Genomic DNA, 22,656 nt, shown 5'->3' with positions numbered 1-22,656 from the left:
AAGCTGGACTTTCTCTTAATAATCCAAATGCGGGGGGTTAGCGAGATCAACTCAAAGCTATACTGTGGATGCATGGGGTTGTAGTAAAGTGTGAGGCAAAATATCATCTATTAAAATTATATAAAATGCACCAGATAATACCCAATAAAGATGGTGGAGTCACAATGGTCTCACTTAAGTACCACCTCCTTAGATAACATTTCCTAGACATGCACTTCATACAATCCTAATAGAATTAAACCACTGGTAAGTACCGTCTTCCCATAACACTAACATGGTACTAAGGATTTACGCTACGAAGGCATAGATAGACAGGAGTCGCTACCTGAGTAATCACCGGGACATATTCGGTATTTCTTCGGAGGGTCATGGATGATAACTTACTCATCGCAGAATTTCCACAACCGTCATTACCATAGTCAATGTCTAGGTTCGGGATAATGGGTATGTAAGGGGAAGGTGTTAGGCACCCTTTAAGCCTGGTCTAACCTCATTAATTCGAGTGCCAGACCTTTACTAATATTTCTAGAAGTCTTGCTTATTATTCCTCTATTAAACTTTATCCTAAAAATGCAATTTTAGTCCTACATAAGCAAGTAATTCACAAAAGGGTTATTGTTTATAAACAGTTTTAGTCTTATCTATGGGGTTGCTAATTATTTAAATGATATTTACCGGATGAGTAAAATTAATTTATTATTGAAAATTTAATTTACAAATAAATTCAATTTCAAACAACCCTAAGTTTCTATTTAATCTAATTAATTTATTTTTCACTAAGTTACCCTAAGGATAATTAAACTAAATTAATGATGTACATGTGTAATTTATTTTAATATCACATAAGGCCTAAATAATCATAACCTAATAAAGATTTCTAACATGTAAATTTATTTTCAATTACCAAGTATTAAATTAAATTTATTTTGTATGTCAAGGTTAGTTAATTTACAAACAAGAATAATTTTAATTTACCAAGTATTTATTTAAATTAATTACATGTAAAAGTCAGTTAAATTAAAAATAAAGCTAATTTTAATTTACCAAATAAAAATCTTATTATTACTACATTTTTAACCAACAATGATTTTAGGAATTTAGGGCTACTTGTTGATAATTACAGTTACCATTAGGGCAAACTACCCTTAAAAAAGGGCATTCTCTTCTAATATGGCAATGATATCTCTGGTTTACTCCCGTTTAGCTTCACGTAAATGCCCTCTTTAGTACTTACCTTAAGGCTACTTAACAATTTTATTTGTAATAAAAAAAATAAAGAAAACTTACAGAAAATAAAGGAAGTAAAGAAAATAAGAAAATACTAATAATAATTCACATTGGATTCTAACTCTAATCTCCTAAAGGGTTAAGATTCCTAATTAGTTACAACTACCTAAGGGTCCAGGTCTTTTAACATATTCCAAACACTTCATAACACTTTTTGAATTAAAAAAAATATATATAGAAAAATAGATCAAATATCAATTGGAATACAAGAACATGCATAAACATACAATTTCAAAATTTTGGCAGATTGACAGTAGCAAAAAATCTGATTTTTGAAAGATAGTTTGACATGCCTAAAAATCATGAAAATATTACAGAAGATAGATAACACATCATACAAGATCATAAAATTTATAAATCAAACAAAACCCTAGCCGAATGGTCTACACAAATCGTAACTTTCCTAAGTAACAAAATCACACTACTTTTTCGTAAAATTCATAACTCATCAACCTTAATAGATATGAATGTGAAACCAATTGGAAAAGATTTATAAGATTCTGAAATTAAGTTTAGATATTAGATTCATACAAAAGTATTAATAAACAAGGGCGATATGGGCTTCACAATTCGGGTATGCTGCAATCGGATTTTGCAGGAACTCTAACTTCAAATAGCCATAACTTACAAAATACAAAAGCTTTTTCAATGATTCTTGAGCCTAAAATTAATAGAATTTTGTGAAAAATATGAATATAATTTTACTAAAATTTTTATAGATTCAGAAAATAACAAAATATAATAAAAATATGAGAGATAGAAAACTGAATATGTATAGAGTTCTGTATCTCCTCAAATTAAATATGATTACATGATTCACATGAACATGCAAGATAAATTACAAGACAAAAAACATAGAATTAAATATTACGTGACATAGATCTTGAAAAGAAAATAAAAAAAAACTAACCTTCGAGAAATCTTGCAAGAAAATGTTCTTGAAGAAAAGAAAAGAAATAAGAAAGAACTAAAAGAGTTTTGAATATCTCTAAATTTCCTATAGCTCTAAAATATCTCTAAATAGCTCTAAATTCTAAATATTTCTAAATCTCTTTTTTTTTTCCTTTCCTTTTTTGTTTTTCCTTTTCCTTCTCTTTCTTTTTTTTTTCTTCTCTTTTTTTTTTTCTTCCCCCTTCTCTTTTTGTTCTCCCCCCTTTTCTCTCTACTCCATTAGGGTATTTATAGGGTTTTGAGAGAGAGGTGTGGTAGAGTTTGGTGTCCTAGGGTGATCAGGTTTAGATAATTTTAATAATTGGGATTAAAAAATTTGGGTGAGACTGGAATATAGGTGAGGTTTTTCAACCAATAAGATGAGAGGGAGAGGGGGTGGCACCATTAAGGAGTGAGAAAGAGAGTGGGGCCGAGTGGGAGAGAGAGAGAAAAAAAAAAGATATTTTCTTATTTTAATTTTCAGAAAATAAATTAAATGTGTTCTATTTAAAATTCCTAACTAGTTTTTTTTTAATTAGGTCCATTTAAGAACTACTCATATTAAATTTAAATAAAACAAAATTTTATTTAAATTTAATTAAATTAATTTCCTAAAAAATACATTGTTATTATTTTTTTTTCAAGATAATGCCACAAAATTAATAATTCAGCTTCCTGCCTCCAATTATATCTTACAGTTATATAATTTTTCATCATCGGGTTCCCTACAGCCTCAATGCACATATTCATAATGAATCACAAAATAAGGGTCACATGTACTCGCCCCGACTTATCACAAAAAGGACCGGGCCCCAGGCGAGACTAGCTCAAGCCGATCTGCCCATCCTATCCATATCCAATACCATTACACCTCACGCACACCGGCATATACATACAAAGCTCTAAATTATCTTAAAGCGACATTCACAATAATTTTATCAATTAAAATATAACACAAAGTGTGCCTAATATTTAACTATATACATATATATATAAGTGATGCATGGGCATGCCTTGAATCATAAATTAATGTTAAAATTATAAATAAAATTAATATATACTCATAGTACACCAGAAGCTACTAAGGCGACTGGGCAAAGGAAAAAGGCTAACCCAGCTCACCTAAACAATTATAGTACAAATTTATCATAATCAACTCAAAACAAAACTTTAAAGAGTTAAACACACCCTAATTTATGCCGAAAATCTGACAGAGTTTTCCCTGTATCTAGGACCTACCCAACCTGTAAAGTGGTTGAAATAATACTTATAAAATCACGCATCTCAAATTCACATCTCAATAAAATCATATATCCCCTCCTTGGCCCGCTAAACCAAGCAAACTCAAGTAAATCAGAAAATTTAGCTATGAGTCTTAAAATAAATATTTTTCAAAAATTAACAAACTAGCTCTAAAAATTCTAAATTTTGCCTCGCAATCCTTAACAATGCTATAAAGCTATTGTAAAAGGAATTATAATTTTCTAATTACCCATGAATATTTTATGGATTTTTATTCTAAACCCGGTATTAGGTAAATAAGGAAATTTAGAGTTTGGGTTTACCTACGCCGATTCTGACGCTTGGAACGCGTTTTGGGTGTTTGAAAATGGTGGCGGGAACTATAATTTCAACTTGTATCCAAAGTGACTTCGACAGCTTGTCTGTCCGGCCCGAAAATGCAGATTCAGTTGCCCGTGAAATTTCTACAAATGAAGGTACCTACGCAAAGCTCACAATACTAGGAGTTAGAATATAATTTTTATGAAATTAAATAACCTCATTTAAGACTCAAAAAAATATTGCGAAGTTCATGGGATCTATTAGATTTTTGGTGTCATAAAATTTTAAAATTTATATTGCCTCGAAGCTCTTGTCGAGTAGTATACACCGGTACTCTCAGAATCTTTGTAGGGTTCCCGATTTGAGAAAAATTTAACCCAAAAATGGGAATGACTAAAATTTTTCAAACTTAAATCGGACAATCTACTCAATGAAAATTCGTGTTCTTGGTGTCTTTAAAAAGCTCTCGATGAGTAAAACACTTTTGGGACTAAACCCAGTTTAATTGGTGGCTTGATCGGCCAGATTTTAGTTGGGAAGATAGAAAGTCGCACGCGCATGTGAGGGGACTTTTGGCCCATTTTTCGGCTTTCTGGGGTGCCAGTCGGCGATGGGGAAGCACCTTGGTGGTGCGCCAGTGAGCTAGGGTGGGAGGGGTGGCGGTGGTCAGCAGTGAGGAGGAGAGAGGAGAGAGAAATCAAAGAGGAAAGGGGAAAGGGTCTGCGCGTGGGAAGAAGAGGAAGGGGAGAAAAATAAGACCTATCCAATTCGATTGGTCTGATTTGGTCCGATTCGATTTGGTCAAATTAATTCAGGATACCCAAAATTAAATTTTTACTATCCTGGCACCCAAAATGATGCCCAAAAATTCTGAAAAAATTATCGAAAAATAAAAAAAATTTATAGAGTCTAAATATATTTTTAAATTTTTCACGTGGTCTTTAAATTAATTTTTAAAAATAGATGAAATTTATTTTCTTAAAAAAATAAACCCAATTTTAAAAATTCAGAAAATTTTAAATAAATTTCTATAATATTTAATGCAATAAAATATTATAAATTTCATATAAAATAATTATTTAAAAATTTGGGGTGTTACATTCTTCCCTCCTTACAGAAAATTCATCTTCGAATTTTACACAAGGCATAATAAAAGTATAGGATTACATATTAAATAAATATGAGTACTTGATTCGCATATCCCGCTCTGACTCCCAAGTGCATTCTTCCACTGACTGGCTCCTCCACAGAACCTTAACCATAGGAATCTACTTTGACCGAAACTATTTTATCTGATAGTCCATTATGGCAATAGGTTGCTCCTCGAAGGTCAAATCTTCATTCAACTCCATCATATCTGGTTGTAGCGCATGAGAAGATCAGGAATGTATTTCCTAAGCATAGAGATGTGGAACACTGGGTGATCATAAGAAAAGCTTGGTGGTAACTCTAATCGGTAGGCAACTGCTCCTATTCTGTCCATGATCTCAAAAGGCCCTATGTATCGGGGTGCTAGTTTGTCTTTCTTCCCAAACCTCATGACTCCCTTCATAGGGGAGACCTTCACATAGTCACCCACTGTAAACTCTACATTCTTTCGCCTAGGATCTGTATAGCACTGAAGGCTGTTTTCAAATATTCTCTGATCAAAGGGATCATCTCTGAATTGTACTACACCAGGTCTACATGATGTATCCTTGCGTCTCCAACTTCTGTCCAACACAAAAGTGCCTCATAAGGTGCCATTCCAATGCTGGAATGGTAGCTATTATTGTAAGCAAACTCCACTAATGGCAGCTGATCATCCCATTGTCCTCTAAAATCCAAGGCACACATACAAAGCATATCCTTCAATGTCTGAATTGTTCTCGCAGACTGCCCATCTGTCTAAGAGTGGAAAGCTATACTAAAGTTTAATTGTGTGCCAAGTGTCTCCTGGAGTTTCCTCTAAAATCAAGAAGTGAACTAAGGCCCTCTATCCGATATTATAGAAGCAGAAACTCCATGCAATCTAATTATTTCACGAATGTACACCTTTGCATACTGGGCTACTGAATAAGTGGTCCGTACCAGTAAGAAGTGAGCCGACTTGGTTAGACAAACCACTATCACCCAAATAGAATCATATCCTCATGTGGTATGAGGCAACCCAGTCAAAAAGTCCATAATAATCATTTCCCATTTTCACTTTGGAATGGGAATCTTCTGTAATTTATCTGATGACCTCTGATGTTTAAACTTCACTTTTTGACAAGTTAAGCACTTAGACACAAAATCTGCTATGTTTCTCTTCATGCCATTCTACCAGTACCTATCTTTCATATCATGGTACATCCTGGTGAAGCCTGGGTGGACATTGTAGAGTGTATAGTATGCCTTCTACATAATCTCATGTTTGAGCTTATCCACATCTGGCACACATGTCCTGGAACCTTACATAAGAGCACCATCTACACCAAACCCAAATTCACAATTTTCTCACTGCTGTAACTTTTCTACAATCCTCATTAATTGCAGGTTTTAGTGTTGAGCAACTCTAATCCTATCCCACAGGTCTAGCCCTACTTTAAAATATGCTAATAATGCACCCTCATCTGATATATCCAAAATCAAACCCTGATCCATCAACTCATATATCTTCCAAACCAATGGTCTCCTTTTCACTGATATATGCGCCAAGCGGCTAGAAGATTTTCTGCTCAAGGCATCTGCACCACATTCACCTTACTTGGGTGGTATTGAATGGTTTAGTCATAATCTTTAAGAAGTTCCATCCATCTCCACTGTCTTAGGTTTAAATCTCTCTGCTGAAAGATGTACTTTAAACTTTTATGGTTGGTGTATATCTTGCACACCTCACCATATAGATAATGTCTCTAGATCTTTAATGCAAAGACTATAATTGTCATCTCTAAATCATAAGTGAGGTAGTTTTGCTCTTACCTCTTTAATTACCTTGAAGCATAAGCTACTACTTTACCATGCTGCATCAAAACATACCCCAACTCAACTCTGAAAGCATCACAGTACACTGTATACCCTTCTCCACTTATAGGCAATGTCAACACAGGAGCTATAGTTAAGCATTCCTTGAGCTTTTGGAAACTTTCCTTACACTTGTTTGACCAGAAGAATGGGACATTCTTTCAAGTCAACTTGATCAGAGGAGCTACTATCCTAGAGAAATTCTATACAAAGCACTTGTAATAGCCTACCAGGCCTAGAAAACTCCATACTTCTGTGACCGTAGTAGGCATAAGCCAATCGGTTATTGCTTTAATTTTCTTGAGATCCACCTAAATTCCTTCACTAGAAACTACATGTCCCAAGAATGAAATGCTATCCTGCCAGAACTCACATTTTGAAAACTTAGCGTATAGCTTATGCTCCTTAATATTTGCAACACCACCCTCAGATGCCATACATACTCTTTCTCGATTTGAGAATACACCAAAATATCATCTATGAAGACAATGACAAAATGGTCTAGGAATGGCCTAAACCCTCTGTTTATCAAGTCTATAAAGGCCAACGATGCATTAGTGAGTCCAAAATTCATCACCAGGAACTCTTAATGACCATACCTAGTCCTAAACGCTGTCTTTAGCACATCCTCACTCTTGATTCTCAACTGGTGATAACCCAACTACAAATCTATTTTTGAAAAGTGCCTTGCTCCTTGTATCTGGTCAAACAAATCATCAATCCGAGGAAGTGAATATTTGTTTTTAACTGTCACTTTATTCAGCTATCTATAGTCAATACACAACCTCAAATATCTATCCTTCTTCCTCACGAACAGAATAGAAGCACCCCATGGTGAAGTGCTTGGCCGAATGAAAACCTTGTCTAGAAGTTCTTGCAGCTGCTCCTTCAGTTCCTTTAACTCTGCTAGTGCCATCCTATAGGGTGGCATAGAAATGGGGTTTGTATCCAATACAATATCTATTCAGAACTCTATCTCTTGGTCTGGTGGCAACCCTGGAAGTTCTTTAGGAAACACATTCACAAATTCCCTAACAACAAGAACATTTTCCACACTAACACCTTTAACAGATGTGTCTCTTACTAGTGCCAAATAACCCTGACATCCACACCTCAACATCTTTCTGGTGCTAATGGTTAACACTATGTTGTACGGAGCCACGATTTGTAACCATTGAAGCTAAACTCTTCTATTTCAGGTATATGGAAATAAACCTTTTTATTTTTACAATCTAGGGTGGCATAATGAGGTGACAGCTAATCCATCCCTAAGATCACATCAAAATCCATCACTAGCAGAGGACCTAAGTCTGCTGGGAGGATCTTTCCATCCCCTACCCCTGGGCTACCCAAAAAAATCATATCTACATCTATGTTGTCACTAAGAGGGATAGCTATAGACAAGGAACACTTTAGAGCTATAAGATTCTTATCCAATCTTAAGGCAAATACAGGGGAAACAAATGAGTGCATAGCACCTGGGTTTATCAAAACGCGTGCCTCAAAAGAACATACTGGAAGAATACCTGCCACCACTACATTTGAAGCTTTAGCATCCTGCTGTGTCAGAGTGAAAGCCTGTTCTCTACCTGGAGATGCAGAACTCTGGAACTGGCTCCTACCCCCAGATTTACCTCCAAAGTTGCATCCTCCCTGACCATGGCTTTGTTGGCCACTGAATTAGCTGCCTGCCATGCTGGAAGTACCAGGGTATAACTGACGGAGTACATTAGCAACAGAACCTTGTGACCCCATCAAGTGCTAGCTAAACATGGGACACTCCCTGGCAAAGTGACCCTACTGGCCACATCTGAAACATCCACCAGAGCTCATCAAATAAGGCCTTGAGTGTACTTTGCCACATTGTGTGCATGGCGCTAAGGAAGATCCTGAGCCAGACCCAGAACTACTGTAACCTAAACTCTGACCACTGTTAGAACCATAGCCTGGCCTAAACCCTTTGGCTCTATGTCTAAGGCCTGCCTCTTTGTTCCCTCTGACCTTTCCATTATGGTGACTCTGACTACCACCACCCATGGTACTCATGTATGGCACACCTGATAAGCCTTCAGCTCTATTTTTCTTTGCTCTGCTCCCATCATTTCCTATATAACTAATTTGAATCTATCAGACCCTATCAACTACCACATCAAATGGTTGATCTGACAACATAGCTAAGTTTGCATACTTCCTGTCTAGCCCTTTTAGGAATCTTTTCACTTTCATGCTTTCTTTGGCCACTGCAGTAGGGGCATACCTGCTCAACTCTAAGAACTCAGAGGCATATTCATCCACTGATCTGCCATTCTGTCTTAAGGCCTCAAAAGCCCACTACTTCTGATCTTTGAAACTCTCTGGCACAAACCGATTTATGAACAGTTCAACAAACTGTACCTAGGATAACCCCTCAATGCAAGGAAGCACATAATCCATCATCCATTGTCCAGGCACAAGTCCCATAACATGCTATACACACTCTATTAGTCTCCTGTCAGTCAATTACAGTTCCACCCTAGCCTATTTGCAGGAGTATAAAAATCGATATGCATCATCTGTAACATCATAAGTACCCGACACCAACTTTTTGAAATTTATTATCTGTTTATAAGGTTCCACTCTCTGCACTGAGGGCCACTGCTATTATGGAGGGCAAACCATATACTGCGCCATCATTTCAATGGTCCTCTATAGACTAACTAGGGTGGCTGCCATTGGTCCATAGGATCCTAAGCCATAAAAGACTGTTCCTATACTGGTAGCTACTGCTCTTCCTCTTGGGTAGCTCTAGGTCTCCTGCCCCATCTTCTTGGGGCAGGTGCCTCATCTTATGCCAATACTTCGTCCAACACTTCTTGTTCTAGCGCTGTGGCAACTCTCCTACCTCTACACATGCTCTTGAAATTCAGCAGTATTAGCCCTAAAAAATCGAAAATAGTATACTAAGCATCTCTACAACTCATAATCACATACAGGTACATAAAGCAGAAACTAGATGTAAGGATGACAGTGCAAGATCGACAGTGCAAGGACAAATGGATCCTATACTCGACATGTGACTCCTAATAACCCCCTTTTTACATTCCCAAATATAATCTTTCTCAAAAATCTAGAGCCTAAGCTCTAATACTAAATTTGTCACGACCCAAACTATGGGTCGAACCGGCACTAGGACTTTGGTCAACATAAGACCCCCAAAGCCCGTAGTAAGCCTAACTGTTTTCTAGCCCAACCATAAAGCCCATGTTTTGAGCCCATTTTTAAGAAAACAACCAGATAGAGTCCGACTATAACCTGGACCATCCAACGGGGAGTTCTTAACTCACCCGACCAGTAATAAAAAAATGTATCCATTTGGGGAGCTCAGCTCACCTTCACAATCCTCAATCAATCAATTTAATCAAATGGGAGCTCAGCTCCCACATCCAAAATAAACATCCATCCCACACATTCACACATGCATAAGTAATAAGTTTACAATCTCAAAATAAATAATCTTTTACAGTCCCAAGCCCAATAAAATACTCTTAACACAAGCAGAGTTCTAGATTTTAAATTAACAACATAAAATGTGGATACTGCAACTATAGTCCTGTAAGGAAGAAAGTAGGTTAATCATAAGGAAAAAGTCCTCCTGTAACCTGAAAAAATGGATTGAACAGGAGTAAGCGTTCGACTTATAGAGTAATATATTGATTTTAAGAACAATTCTATAACTATCTAGCCCTAATGTATCCCTAATGATGAAATGCAACACAGATTAACATATTTAACTCAAATCAAACAATAATCACACAAAGAATAATTTGGAGCACTCCACACTCAAATGTCACATCAGAATATATACATATGGGAACTGATCCCCTATACAGCTCTCTTAATCCAATGCCTACCAGCGAGATCAACTCGAGCCGGACTTTCTCTTAATAATCCAAATGCGAGGGTCAGTAAGATCAACTCAAAGCCATACTCATCTTGACTTATCATAAGAGGGACCGAGCTCAAAGCGAGACTAGCTCAAGCCGATCTGCTCGTCCTATCCATATCCATTACCATTACACCACACGCACGTCGACACACACACAGCTCCAAATTACCCTAAGGCAACATTCACAATAATTTTATCAATTAAAATGCAACACAAGGCGTGCCTATTAATTTAACTACATACATATATTGAAATTGTAAATAAAATCAATATCTACTTATAGTATACCAGAAGCTACTGTGGCGGCTGGGCGAAGGAGAAAGGCTGACCCTGCTCACCTAAACAATTATATTACAAATTTACCATAATCAACTCAAAACAAGACTTTAAAGAGTCAAACTCACCCTAATTTATATAGAAAATCCGACAGAGTTTCTCCTATATCTAGAACCTACCCAACCTATAAAGTAGTTCAAATAACACTTCTAAAATCACACATCTTAAATCCATATCTCAACAACATCATATGATCCCTCCTGGGCCCGCTAAACCAGGCAAGCTCAAGCAAATTAGAAAATTCAGCTATAAGCTTTAAAACTAATATTTTTCAAAAACCAACCAAACTAGCTCTAAAAATTCTAAAATTTTGCTTCGTGGTCCTTAACAATGCTATAAAGCTATTGCAAAAAAATTATAATTTTCTAACTACCCACGAATATTTTATGAATTTTTATTCTAAACCAGGGTTAACCTACACTGATTCTCATGCTTGGAACACATCTGAGGCATCTGAAAATGGTGGCAGGGACTATAATTTTGACCCGTATCTGAAGCGGCTCTAGTAGCTCGTCTGTTCGGCTCGAAAATGCAGATCTGGTCGCTGGTGAAATTTCCATGAAATTAAGGTACCTACGCAACGCCCACAACACTAGGAGTTAGAATATAATTTTTATGAAATTAAATAAGCTCATTTAAGGCTCAAAAAAATACTGTGAAGTCTGCGGGACCCACCAAATTTTCGATGTCATAAAATTTTAAAATTTATATTGCCGCGAAACTCTTGTCGAGTAGAATACGCCGGTACTCTCGAAATCTTCGTGGGGTTTATGGTTTGGAAGAAATTTAGCCCGAAAATTAAAATAGGCTAAAACTTCTCAGGCTTAAATTGGACAATCCGCTCAATGAAAATTTATGTTCTTTGTGTCTTTGGAAAGCTCTTGATGAGTAGAACACTTTTGGGACTGAACTTGGTCCAATTGATGGCCGAATCGATCAAATTTTGGTCAGGAAGATGGAAAGTCACGCACACGCATGAGGAGACTTTTGGCACGTTTTCTGCCATCTTGGGCCGGCGACCGACAATGGGGAGGCACCTAGGTGGTGCGCCAACGAGCTGGGGAGAGAGGGGTGGTGGTGGGGAGGAGAGAGGAGAGAGAAATCGAAGAGGAGAGGGGAGAAAGTCTGTGCACGGTAAGAAGAGGGAGGGGAGAAAAAGAAGACCGGTCCGATTCGATCGATTCGATTCAGAATACACGAAATTAAATTTTTACTCTGCTCTAGGACCAAAAACGAAGCCTAAAAATTTTGAAAAAATTATTTAAAAATAAAAAAAAATTTATGGAGTCCAAATATATTTTTAAATTTGCCACATGGTATTTAAATTTAAAAATAGATGAAATTTATTGTCTTAAAAAAATTTCAATTTTAAAAATTCAGAAAATTTTAAATAAATTTTCATTTAAAAATTTCAGGTGTTACAAGAAAATATTTTGAGTTAAGGAATTAAGAAAATTTTTTTTTTGCTCTTTTCTCTATTTTATATCTAAATAAGAGAATTTGGAGAATTTTTTTTTTCTCAAATTCTTCCGATTCAAACAAAGGTAAAAGCCAGGACATGAAATTACAGTACTAGATAAAGAGTTTACACTCTGCCTCTATTACCTTATGCAATTACAAAAAAAAAAAAAAATAATGTGATTTCTCAATTTTTCTTTATTTGAATAGCAAATAAATAAGAAAAATAAGAAAAAATATGAAAAATATATAATTTTTTAATTTTTTTATTAACTTAAAATATTTTTCTTCAACTTAAAAAGAAATGAAAGAAAAATAAAAGAATTAAATATTATTTATATTAAAACTATTTATATATCTCTAACATCATTTAATAACAAAATTACAATTTTTGATAATTAAATAATTTTACTATAATAGAAATTTTTTTTTTAATAAAGTATTCAAATAATAAAAAAGAAACTTAATCTCTGTACAATTAAAAATACAAACAAAGGGTTAGTACTTAAAAGGGAAAAATCAAATCAGCCCCGTAACTTTTCCTTAAGTTCAAATAAGCTTAAGTTGAAATTTTTTGCTAAATAAACTCAGAATTTTGTATTTAAACTCAAATCAACCATTTTTTCCCAAAAAAAAAAGTAAAATAATAATTTTTTATTTTTTGATAATAGAATATAAAGGATAAATTATAATTTAATCCCTAAAGTTTGCTTAAACCTACAACTTAATTCCTATTATTTCAAAATCAAGTAATTTAACTTTTGACATTTTAATAAATTTAGAAATTAGTCATTATTATTAGAATTTTTACTGTTAATTATAGTAAAAATAACCAAAATATCCTTAACTCTATTTTTAATTTGAAAATAATTTTGCTCCAAAGGCTTTATCTTATAGACAATTTAGTCCCTAATATTTTGTTAAACCTATAACATAATCCCTGTAGTTTTAACTCTTTTTTTCAATCTGAAAATAATTTAGCTCTTGATATTTTATTTTATTAATAATTTGCTTTCAATTCATATTTTATTTATTTTTTCTTACATATAAAACTATAATATAATATATGAAAATATTACAAATATATATATATATTTTTAAAATAATAATGATAAGTAAAATTTTATAAATTTATAAGGGCTTATTTATAAATAGATAATATTTAAGGATCAATTTGTAAAATATATGAATGATTTTGTAATTAACTAAAATTTTTAAAGACCATAAAGGTATTAATCCATATTTTTAATGATTATAATTTAAATTTAAATTTTTTTTATTTTAATAAGACTAGCATTTTAAAAATATATAGGTTAAATTATTAATAAAATAAAAATTTAAAAATTAAATCATTAATAAAATAAAAATTAGAGAATTAAATTATTTTTGAATTGAAAATAGAATTAAAAGGAATTTTGATAATTTTGTTAGAACTCACAGTAATTTGATTAAAATTCTAACAATAGAGACTCATTTATAAATTTATTAAAATATTATAAGTTAAATTATAATTTATTCAAATATCAATTAAAATTTTAAAAATAATCAAACAAATTTTAATAAAAATAAAAAAAATATAAAAAACCATAAGACAAGAGAAGAAATCCTGATTCTTCTAAAACTATGGGTCCTTACAATTATCAATTACCCATTATCCTCATCCATTAATTACTTTTATCCTATGTCGTCCCATCAACATGGGTCCTCATGGTTGCTGCCCTTCTCTAACATGGTTCCAGGAACGTATTCGTTGGCGATGGTTTTCACTATTTTTCCGAATTTAGGGACTTTGAAATTACCCGCGATGAATTTTATTCTAGAAGTAATGGTGTTTTTAAGTTTCTATTGTTTCTTATAGAATATATTTTTTTTTATTTTAATTAGAAATATATATAAATAAATTTTTACATTTAAAAATTAAAAAATATTTTATTATTAAAAATATAATATTTTATTAAATTTGGATTCATTTAATCTTAAATCAAAACTATTGAATTTATTTGGTACAAAATTCTAAATTAGGCTTATTTAGCCTTTTGAGAGAAAATTAAAAGGTTGATTTGAGTTTTTTTTTTATTTTTATCAATTGGATGAAATATGTCAAACTTTTACTCGAATTTATTATTATATTAATTTTTTTTTAATTTTGTATGAAAAATATTAACCTTTAATATTTTTTGTGATTGTGTCTAAAAAAGTAAATTGATTTTAAAAAAATTAACGATAAATTATAATATAATTATTTTATAATATAATATAATATAAATTATAATCTAATCTGTGAAATTTTATTTTATTAATAAATAATTTATTATGTTCAATTTTATGATTAAATAATATTTTTTTATTTTACAAAATATATTTATTGTATAAAATATATTTTATATTTATTTTTAATTTAAATTTTATATTGAAAAATATTTTTATTGATTGAAAGTAATTTAATCATTTTTTAATTAAATTAAATAAATTTATTTATTTAAAAATAAAATATAAAATATGATGAGATTCGTAAAATATTTACATTTTATTTTTGAATTCTAATTTATTTTGCTTAATTTAAAAAATAATTAAATTAATTTCAATCAATAAAAATATATTTTTTTTATAAAATTTCATTTAAAAATAAACATAAGGTATATTTTATTTAATAAACATATTTTATATAATAAATAAAAAAATTAAATATAAAATTTAGAATAATTAATTATTTTGTAAATTAAATAAAATTTTAAGCTTATATTATAATTTATTATTAATTTTTTTTATTTTAATCTTTTAAATAAAATCGCGAAAAATATTAAAATTTTAGTATTTTTCATATAAAATTAAAAGAATTAAAAATTATTGTGATCCCATGTGAAATTTTGCAATTTTATATATATATATATATATATATATATTTTTTTTTTTTTTTTAAATGCCATATACTTGCCACGTACTAGTCTTCTTTCTCCCTCTCTCAAATCTAAATTCCCCTCGCATTTTCTTCCTCGCCTCAGCTCTCTCCATGCCAATTTCCCAAAAGTTCCCTCACTATAAAGACGACGGGTGCCAGAGAGAGGACGCTGAGAGCAGATGAGGTGCTCTGCTATCGGTGAAACCCCTTGCCACCATCGCCTCGCTATCCCTGCCTTCGTGCCTTGTTGTCTAAGCTTTAGTGGAGGATGAACGCCCGCTTACCCTTATGCCCGTCTCAATGCTGTTATTCAACATTTAACGGGTCCATCTTTCTTTCTTTTTTAAAATTGGAGGACGAACAAAGCCAACACCGATTTCTTGGCTTGAAAATTTATCAATTGATTAATGGTTTTCTGTGAGTTTAATAGGTTTTCTTATGTGTTTTGTTAATTGAGATATGCTTGTGGATTTCTTGTTCATGGATGGTTGAATCTTGTTGAATCCAAATTGATATTATTGGTTCATTTTCGATTGTCTTCAATTCTCTGTGTTTTAGCATGATTATTATTTTGAAATTTTTTGTTTTTGCCTCTTCCGATTCTCCGAATTTCGAACTCAAATTGGTTTGAAATGAAGCTTATGTGAGGTTTGGCCGTTTGGGTATACAGAACACAGTTCCCTCTGAATGGCTGGAACAAAAATGGGAGATTGGAAGATGGATCGTCCGAACCGAATTGATTTATTGTGGCCTAATTCAGTTCAGTTGTCTTTATAGTTCGTTGTTTGGTTTTCCATAAAATAAATTTCATTTATTTGGTTTTCTCAGATCATCTCGATCATTTGCACTGGACTATTTATAGCTTTTCAAGAATGAGTGTTAAAGAGTTTCTGAAACATTTTGGGCTTTGTATTTTGTTTGTGTTATATCTAATGAGCGATTTATTAAAGCTGTCAAGGTTTCAATTGGGTTCTTTCATTTACAGGTCATTGCCTCAGGCCAGGCCTATTTCTGTTTCTTGTCACTCAAATGGAGTATTACAAGATTTCGATAAACCGCCCTCTCAAGCATCGGTTGTTTCAAGTTACAGTTCAACTGATAAAAGCGTTGTCAGTGGGGATCATACCGGCTGAGTCCTGCTCAAGAGAGAAATCCAGTTGGGCAAACATTTTGTGCAGCCTCAGCAGGAGTATACACGTATGGTGAAAGTCTTCTTGAATCTCATTCACACACCACAGAAGACAGGGTTGGTGTGCTGCTTCTGAATCTTGGGGGGCCAGAAACATTTCATGATGTTCAGCCATTTTTATTCAATTTATTTGCAGACCCAGTATGCTTTTCTATGATTTCTCTATGTTCTTTTTTGCTTCCTTTGTTCTAACATAAATTTAGGTAGTTATACTAATAATCATTATATTTTAATACAGGATATTATTCGACTTCCCCGGCTGTTTCAATTTCTTCAACGACCTATAGCTCAATATATTTCAGTGCTCTGAGCTCCTAAATGTAAAGAAGGGTATGCTGCCATAGGAGGTGGTTCGCCTTTGCTTAAAATTACAGATGAGCAGGTTGAACACAAATTCTTTAGAATTTTCTTTTCCTTTTTTCAGTTGAGTATTTGTTTTCATTCATTCAACTTGTTTTTTTGGTAAAATCGACGGTTATTTGTTCTGCCTTGATTTCTTTCTTTTGTCAGCTTAGTTGTATAAATTTGGCTTCTTTATTTTAACATTTGCATATACATGTTGAGATACTTGTTGCAGGCACATGCAATCAAAATGGCCTTGGAAGCAAAGGGCATGCCTGCAAATGTCTATGTTGGAATGCGATATTGGTACCCATTCACTGAGGAGGCAATTCATCTTGTGAGACTTTAAATTATTTGTTAAATTTTAAATATATTTTAAACTTTATTGCAAACTTCCCAATGGTGACGTCTTTGCTTGCAACTTGATTTGAATTTTCTTTGTTTTATCTGGCAGATCAAGAGGGACCAGATAACAAGGCTAGTTGTGCTGCCACTTTATCCACAATTCTCCATCTCCACAACTGGCTCAAGCCTCAGTGTTCTCTAGAATATATTCAGGTATTATATCTCTATTGGTTTCTATTCTTTCATTTTAAAGCATATTAAAAGGTATTGTTTACCTTTGTCAACCTCTCCTGATGTGAGTGGTCTTTCAGTAAAGATGCATATCTGTGAAGGTTGCCGGTTTCTATTATACAGTCTTGGTATCAAAGAGAAGGTTATATTAGGGCTATGGCTGACTTGATTGAGAAAGAACTAGAACAATTTTCTAAGCCTAAGGAGGTGTGTTGCACTGTTTGCATAGGTTTATTTTACATATTTTTGCTATGAACAGAACTTATACTTTTTGAGATAGGTGTGTCGAGGCCATTATCTTTCATTCTGACTTCTGAGATAATCTTTCTTATTTAGGTCATGATATTCTTCAGTGCACATGGAATTCCAGTGAGTTATGTGGAGGATGCAGCCATGCAGGAGATCCATACAAAGATCAGATGGAGGAGTGTATCTTCTTAATCATGCGAGAATTAAAAGCTAGAGGAATTGACAATGATCATACTCTTGCCTATCAGGTTGGTTGTGATATTTTAGTTTATAAATTATAGCTTGGGCTGATGTGTCTATTGCTTATTTTCTCACAACTTATCACCAAGTTATTGCTAGTATATTTTATTTTTCACATCTTATTGAATTTTTATTTCTTCCCCTTTTCCTCTCATTTTTTGTCCAGAGCCGAGTTGGGCCTGCACAATGGCTGAAGCCATATACAGACGAAGTTCTGGTTGAGCTTGGCCAGAAAGGTGTGAAAAGTCTCCTAGCTGTCCCTGTAAGGTACGCAAGTCAAAGTTTTCTGCATATAGTTAATCACTGCTTTAAATAATGAACAATAGAGAATTTTAGCAATCAAGTTTGTTTCAAAGTGTTTATACATGCCATGTGTTGGTACTTGTTATATTTGCTTGCTCTTTTCTAGACTGTTGGCTTCTTTTATTCTAACTTTGTTTATGAATGACTTGTTGAAATGAACATAAAGATTATGAAGTTTTGAGGGTAATATCATATTTTGATGTTTAAATGATTGATTATAGTCCTGCTATAAGATCCACTAATACACTGCATATAATATTTCTCATTTAATATAGCAAAATACATAATGACTTGTATTCTTCATTGAATCCTTGGTTGTCTGATGTATCTGCAGGCTTGAACTTTTCCTCAGATGGATTTTAAATAATTTTAAAGTTATAGGATCTCTGTATCTATAAGCTAGGTTGTCTTTGGCAACAGTAGATAATGTCTTACTTGATGAATACATGTACTCTATCTAGATCACAGCCATTATTTTTATTTGTTCTTCAGGTTTTAAGTTTTACAATTTTACATGCAGGTAATTCGTAATTCCAAAAGAAGCTTAGCCCAGTTATGCAAATACAGTGTTGTAGTGCCGTAGGTTGCGACAATTTTGACCTAAAACTAATAATTTGTGTTTTTGTCCAATTTGAAATCCCAGCTTTGTAAGTGAGCACATAGAGACCCTTGAAGAAATTGACATGGAGGACAAGCATTTGGCTCTTGAATCTGGCATTGAAAATTGGGGCCGTGTACCTGCTCTAGGTTGCACCCCATCCTTCATTACAGATCTGGCAGATGCAGTGGTTGAAGCCTTACCTTCAGCTAAAGCCATGTCAATCTCAAAGAGTACTTCACAAGAAGCTGATTATGATCCCTTGAGTTATGCCATCAAAATGTTTTTTGGTCCCTTGAGTTATGCTATCAAAATGTTTTTTGGTTCAATCTTAGCATTTGTTTTGCTTTAGTCCCCAGAAATGATCCTTGCATTCAGGAACCTTCTCTTTTGAAGGTGATAAAATTACAATACAAGAAATTTCGAACTGGATGCTCAGATAATTTAGTAGGTAAAGATGGGCCAAGTTACAAAAAGTTAACGTGGATTCTCCTTGACATAGTTTTATGTTTTTACTTGTTCCCAAATGTGTATGCAAGGCAAGAAGAAATGATAATCTGAGATGCAAATTTTTACTTTGGGGTGTAGCTGTAATTAGTGGAATTCATTTTGACATTCTATTAGCTTATTTGTCAAATGCACTACTCTTTTGACAATATACTTTTGAGTAACTAAGATTTAAAACTACTGTGACGCACTGAAAAGGGGTTAATCGCATTTAACATGTTAATCGCACTTAACATTCTCACAAAATACTTGGATGTCGTTAAAGTGCAATGAGATTTTTACAAGCACTTTTTTAGTCGTTACAAAATACTGAAAATTGCCCCCAGCTTGAGTGGATTCGGATTGTAACTAGCTATTGCATGACTAGGTGAATGATATAATTTCATAAAATACATAAAGGTGTTGTAAATATACATTTCTACTATAATTCATGCATTGCATTGCGCTTGTTCTTTGAAAACAGCAAGCAATTTTATCCCCAAGTCCGACCTATTCAACATTTCAACTGATTTCAAGTCGCCAGACCTGAAGCCTAGTCCCGAAGCTAACCACAATCTTCCCCTCCACAATGATTACACAAGAGTGAATGTTTCACTACCCATTTGAAAATTCATAATTTTATCAACTCAAATTGCCAGAGGTAGGTGCATATTGTCACAGATTTCAAGATTATTCGCAAAATGAGTTGTTCCTAACTTGGTTTTGAATTTTATTGTCTAGTCATGTATATTGTGGACAATTGGCAATAAAGGGCAAAAGAAAAATAATCAAAGCTTTATCAATTCGACTCTAAAGGCAGATCATCTTGATGCAGCACTCAAACATAGTAGCCAGTAAATGTGAATCCTCGACCTACAATTTCTCCAGCACAAAACCATGCAAAGCACTCCAATCCAAATAAAGCAGCAATGCTAGCATCCTCAACCCTGAGCTCCTGCCTATGTTTCCACATACGCTTAACATAATCAAGCTCCTTCCAGAATGCTTCATACCGCCCAGGAATACTGCTTCACATAACCATATAAATAGATTTTAAACTTGAAAACATATGACAAAATGCACAAATGCAAAGTGCATTGATGACTGTTTATATAGAATTACCTTATGCATGCATAGAATGTGTGGCTTGGCATGTAACACACTAACACAAAACAGATACAGATACTTATGGTTGACGTCTTACCACCAACACCAAGTTCTACTCCAGATGACATTGTGCAAAGTAGGGCTGCACCAAAAAATTAAAAAAAAAAATCCAACATTGACCAAATAGACCAAATCAAACCGAATTGATCTGAATCTGTAGGTTCTAATGATAGTTTGGCCCGTCGTTTAATAAAATTACAAAACCGAATATGTCAGTTTTTATTTTTCACAAACCGCTCAAACCAAACCGAACCATGTGTGTGTATTCAATATTTAGTGTTGATATTTTTTTAATATTTATACTTTTTTTTTTAATTTTTTTAAGTACTTATACTTTTATATATCATAATTTAATACATGGTTTATTTTTATTATCCTACTTAAAAACATCTTACAATTTCTTGTTTTTACAATGGAATAATATTGAGATGTGAAGGCTTTTGATTTTAAGTATAATTTTATTTTGCTAATTGAAAAATCTAATAATGTTACGTATTTTAATAATTTTAAAATTTAATAATACACAAACATCTCAAACCAACCAACTCAAATCTGATTTGGTTGGATATTGAAGATGCATAATTGGTTGCAGTTTGACTTGAACATAAACTGACATGAAAAATTACCCTCAAACCACCAAGCCGAACCATGTGCACCACATAATTATTTAAAAGCATTCATAATATTAGCTTAAAAACCATCGTATTATTTAAATTTAAAAAAAAAAATGTAATAGTGTTTTGAGTTCTATTTGAGGATACTATATCACGTAAATGTAAGATGAGGAGAAGGGGAAAAATTTTCAGCAGTGAAAAATATGAATAGTATTAAAAACTAGAATAAGCATCTACGAAAACTAGACTTTCTGAAGCAAGGCATTTCACACATTCACAGGTATGTTCATACCCGCATTCACATGCACACAAATGAGTATGAAACATGAAAGATATAAAATATTTGGATAAAATCAAAATACTTAGCCTGGGACAAAACACTCGCGGTAAAACATTACATTAGGCCATTCCAAGCCTCGGCCAAAGTTTGGATTCCAAATGGAAAGATAACCAGCCAAAAGAAGTTATCCACTAACTAATAGATACTTATAACTAATTTTCATTGGGAAGCTTAATTAGGCACATATTATGACATAAGTTGTACTCCATTACTTCATATGATTAGATATCATAACCATGGATAACACTTGGAAGGTATTAAACATGGGAGATACCTAAAAATGAATTCTTATAAAAACTTTGCCATTCCAAGCTATACAAAACATTAAAGAATTGGCCTAAAGTATAATTCTATAATTTTTCCTGAATCAAAATCAAAATGATTAGCGACAAAGACTTGGATGAAGGGACCAACCTTGCAAGACGAGTATAAAACAACTGTTTTGACAAAAGATTGCATTTCTCAACAGTGGGTGGTTCCTGGATGTACTGCTTGTTCTGCTCTAATAGCTGCTTGTAGTAGGCAGTACCATGCTTGGCCACGAACTGCGAGGCCTGAGCAGCCTTTGATTGCAACTGAGCTAGCTTTGACGCCATTGCTTCCCTGAACTAAAAATACTACAAAAGAAAATGTGGGTCAGAATCAATTCAGATCTGACCTCAAAAATAAAAATGAAAAGAAACAAGAGGGAAGTAGTCAAACTGAAATTTAATTTTCAGTGCTAATTAGAGTAATATAAATCGTTAAAACCAAACCCTAATCGATGAAAAACTGAGATTTGAAATCATAAAAAAGTGGTAAGCAAGCATAATTATGGGCATATAAATGTGGAGATATCAGAGGTTACACCATAGATTCGAGTTGAAGATTCAGAAAAGTAATACCAGAAAGCTAATGCATCAAGAACAAACAAATCAAATCATACAGAAACAAAAATTTACCTATATCTCTGTTGGCGATCAGTTAGAGACGAAGGGTTCACGTCGCAACTCGCAGGGTTTTATTGTGGACGCCCTTTGAAGTACTCTGCAGTGCCCTTGATCCGGTGTTTTGTGATGTCCACTAAACTTTTGCCACATGTCTTCTTCAGGGTTAGTGATAAATAAATCCAAAATCTTGTGTCCAATTTTGTAATTATACCTTTTTCATTTGCATGATTATATATTTCA

General features: G+C 33.3%; 1 protein-coding gene and 1 pseudogene across 2 annotated transcripts; one reads left to right on the top strand and one right to left on the bottom strand.

Annotated features, from left to right (window-relative positions):
• The first annotated feature begins 15,409 nt into the window (after window positions 1–15,409).
• On the top strand, window positions 15,410–19,567 carry LOC110652988 (ferrochelatase-1, chloroplastic/mitochondrial-like; annotated as a pseudogene).
• A 392-nt stretch (window positions 19,568–19,959) lies between these two features.
• On the bottom strand, window positions 19,960–22,573 carry LOC110644785 (uncharacterized). 2 transcript variants are annotated; one of them, XM_021797727.2, is made up of 3 exons: window positions 22,429–22,573; window positions 21,902–22,095; window positions 19,960–20,391 (listed from the first exon to the last, which is right to left on the bottom strand). In XM_021797727.2, exons 2-3 carry the CDS (start codon window positions 22,081–22,083, stop codon window positions 20,205–20,207), a joined length of 369 nt encoding a protein of 122 aa, XP_021653419.2. In that variant the 5' UTR covers window positions 22,084–22,095; window positions 22,429–22,573; the 3' UTR covers window positions 19,960–20,204. The 2 variants fall into 2 exon arrangements, with proteins under 2 accessions (XP_021653419.2, XP_021653420.2); XM_021797728.2 differs by having other exon boundaries at window positions 21,902–22,090; window positions 22,429–22,546.
• Between the last annotated feature and the right edge of the window lie 83 nt (window positions 22,574–22,656).

The sequence above is a fragment of the Hevea brasiliensis genome, chromosome 11 (genome assembly GCF_030052815.1).
Source record: "Hevea brasiliensis isolate MT/VB/25A 57/8 chromosome 11, ASM3005281v1, whole genome shotgun sequence".
Taxonomy (NCBI): domain Eukaryota; kingdom Viridiplantae; phylum Streptophyta; class Magnoliopsida; order Malpighiales; family Euphorbiaceae; genus Hevea; species Hevea brasiliensis.
Note: the sequence above shows the minus strand (reverse complement) of the source record. Positions and strands in the feature narration are given on the sequence as shown.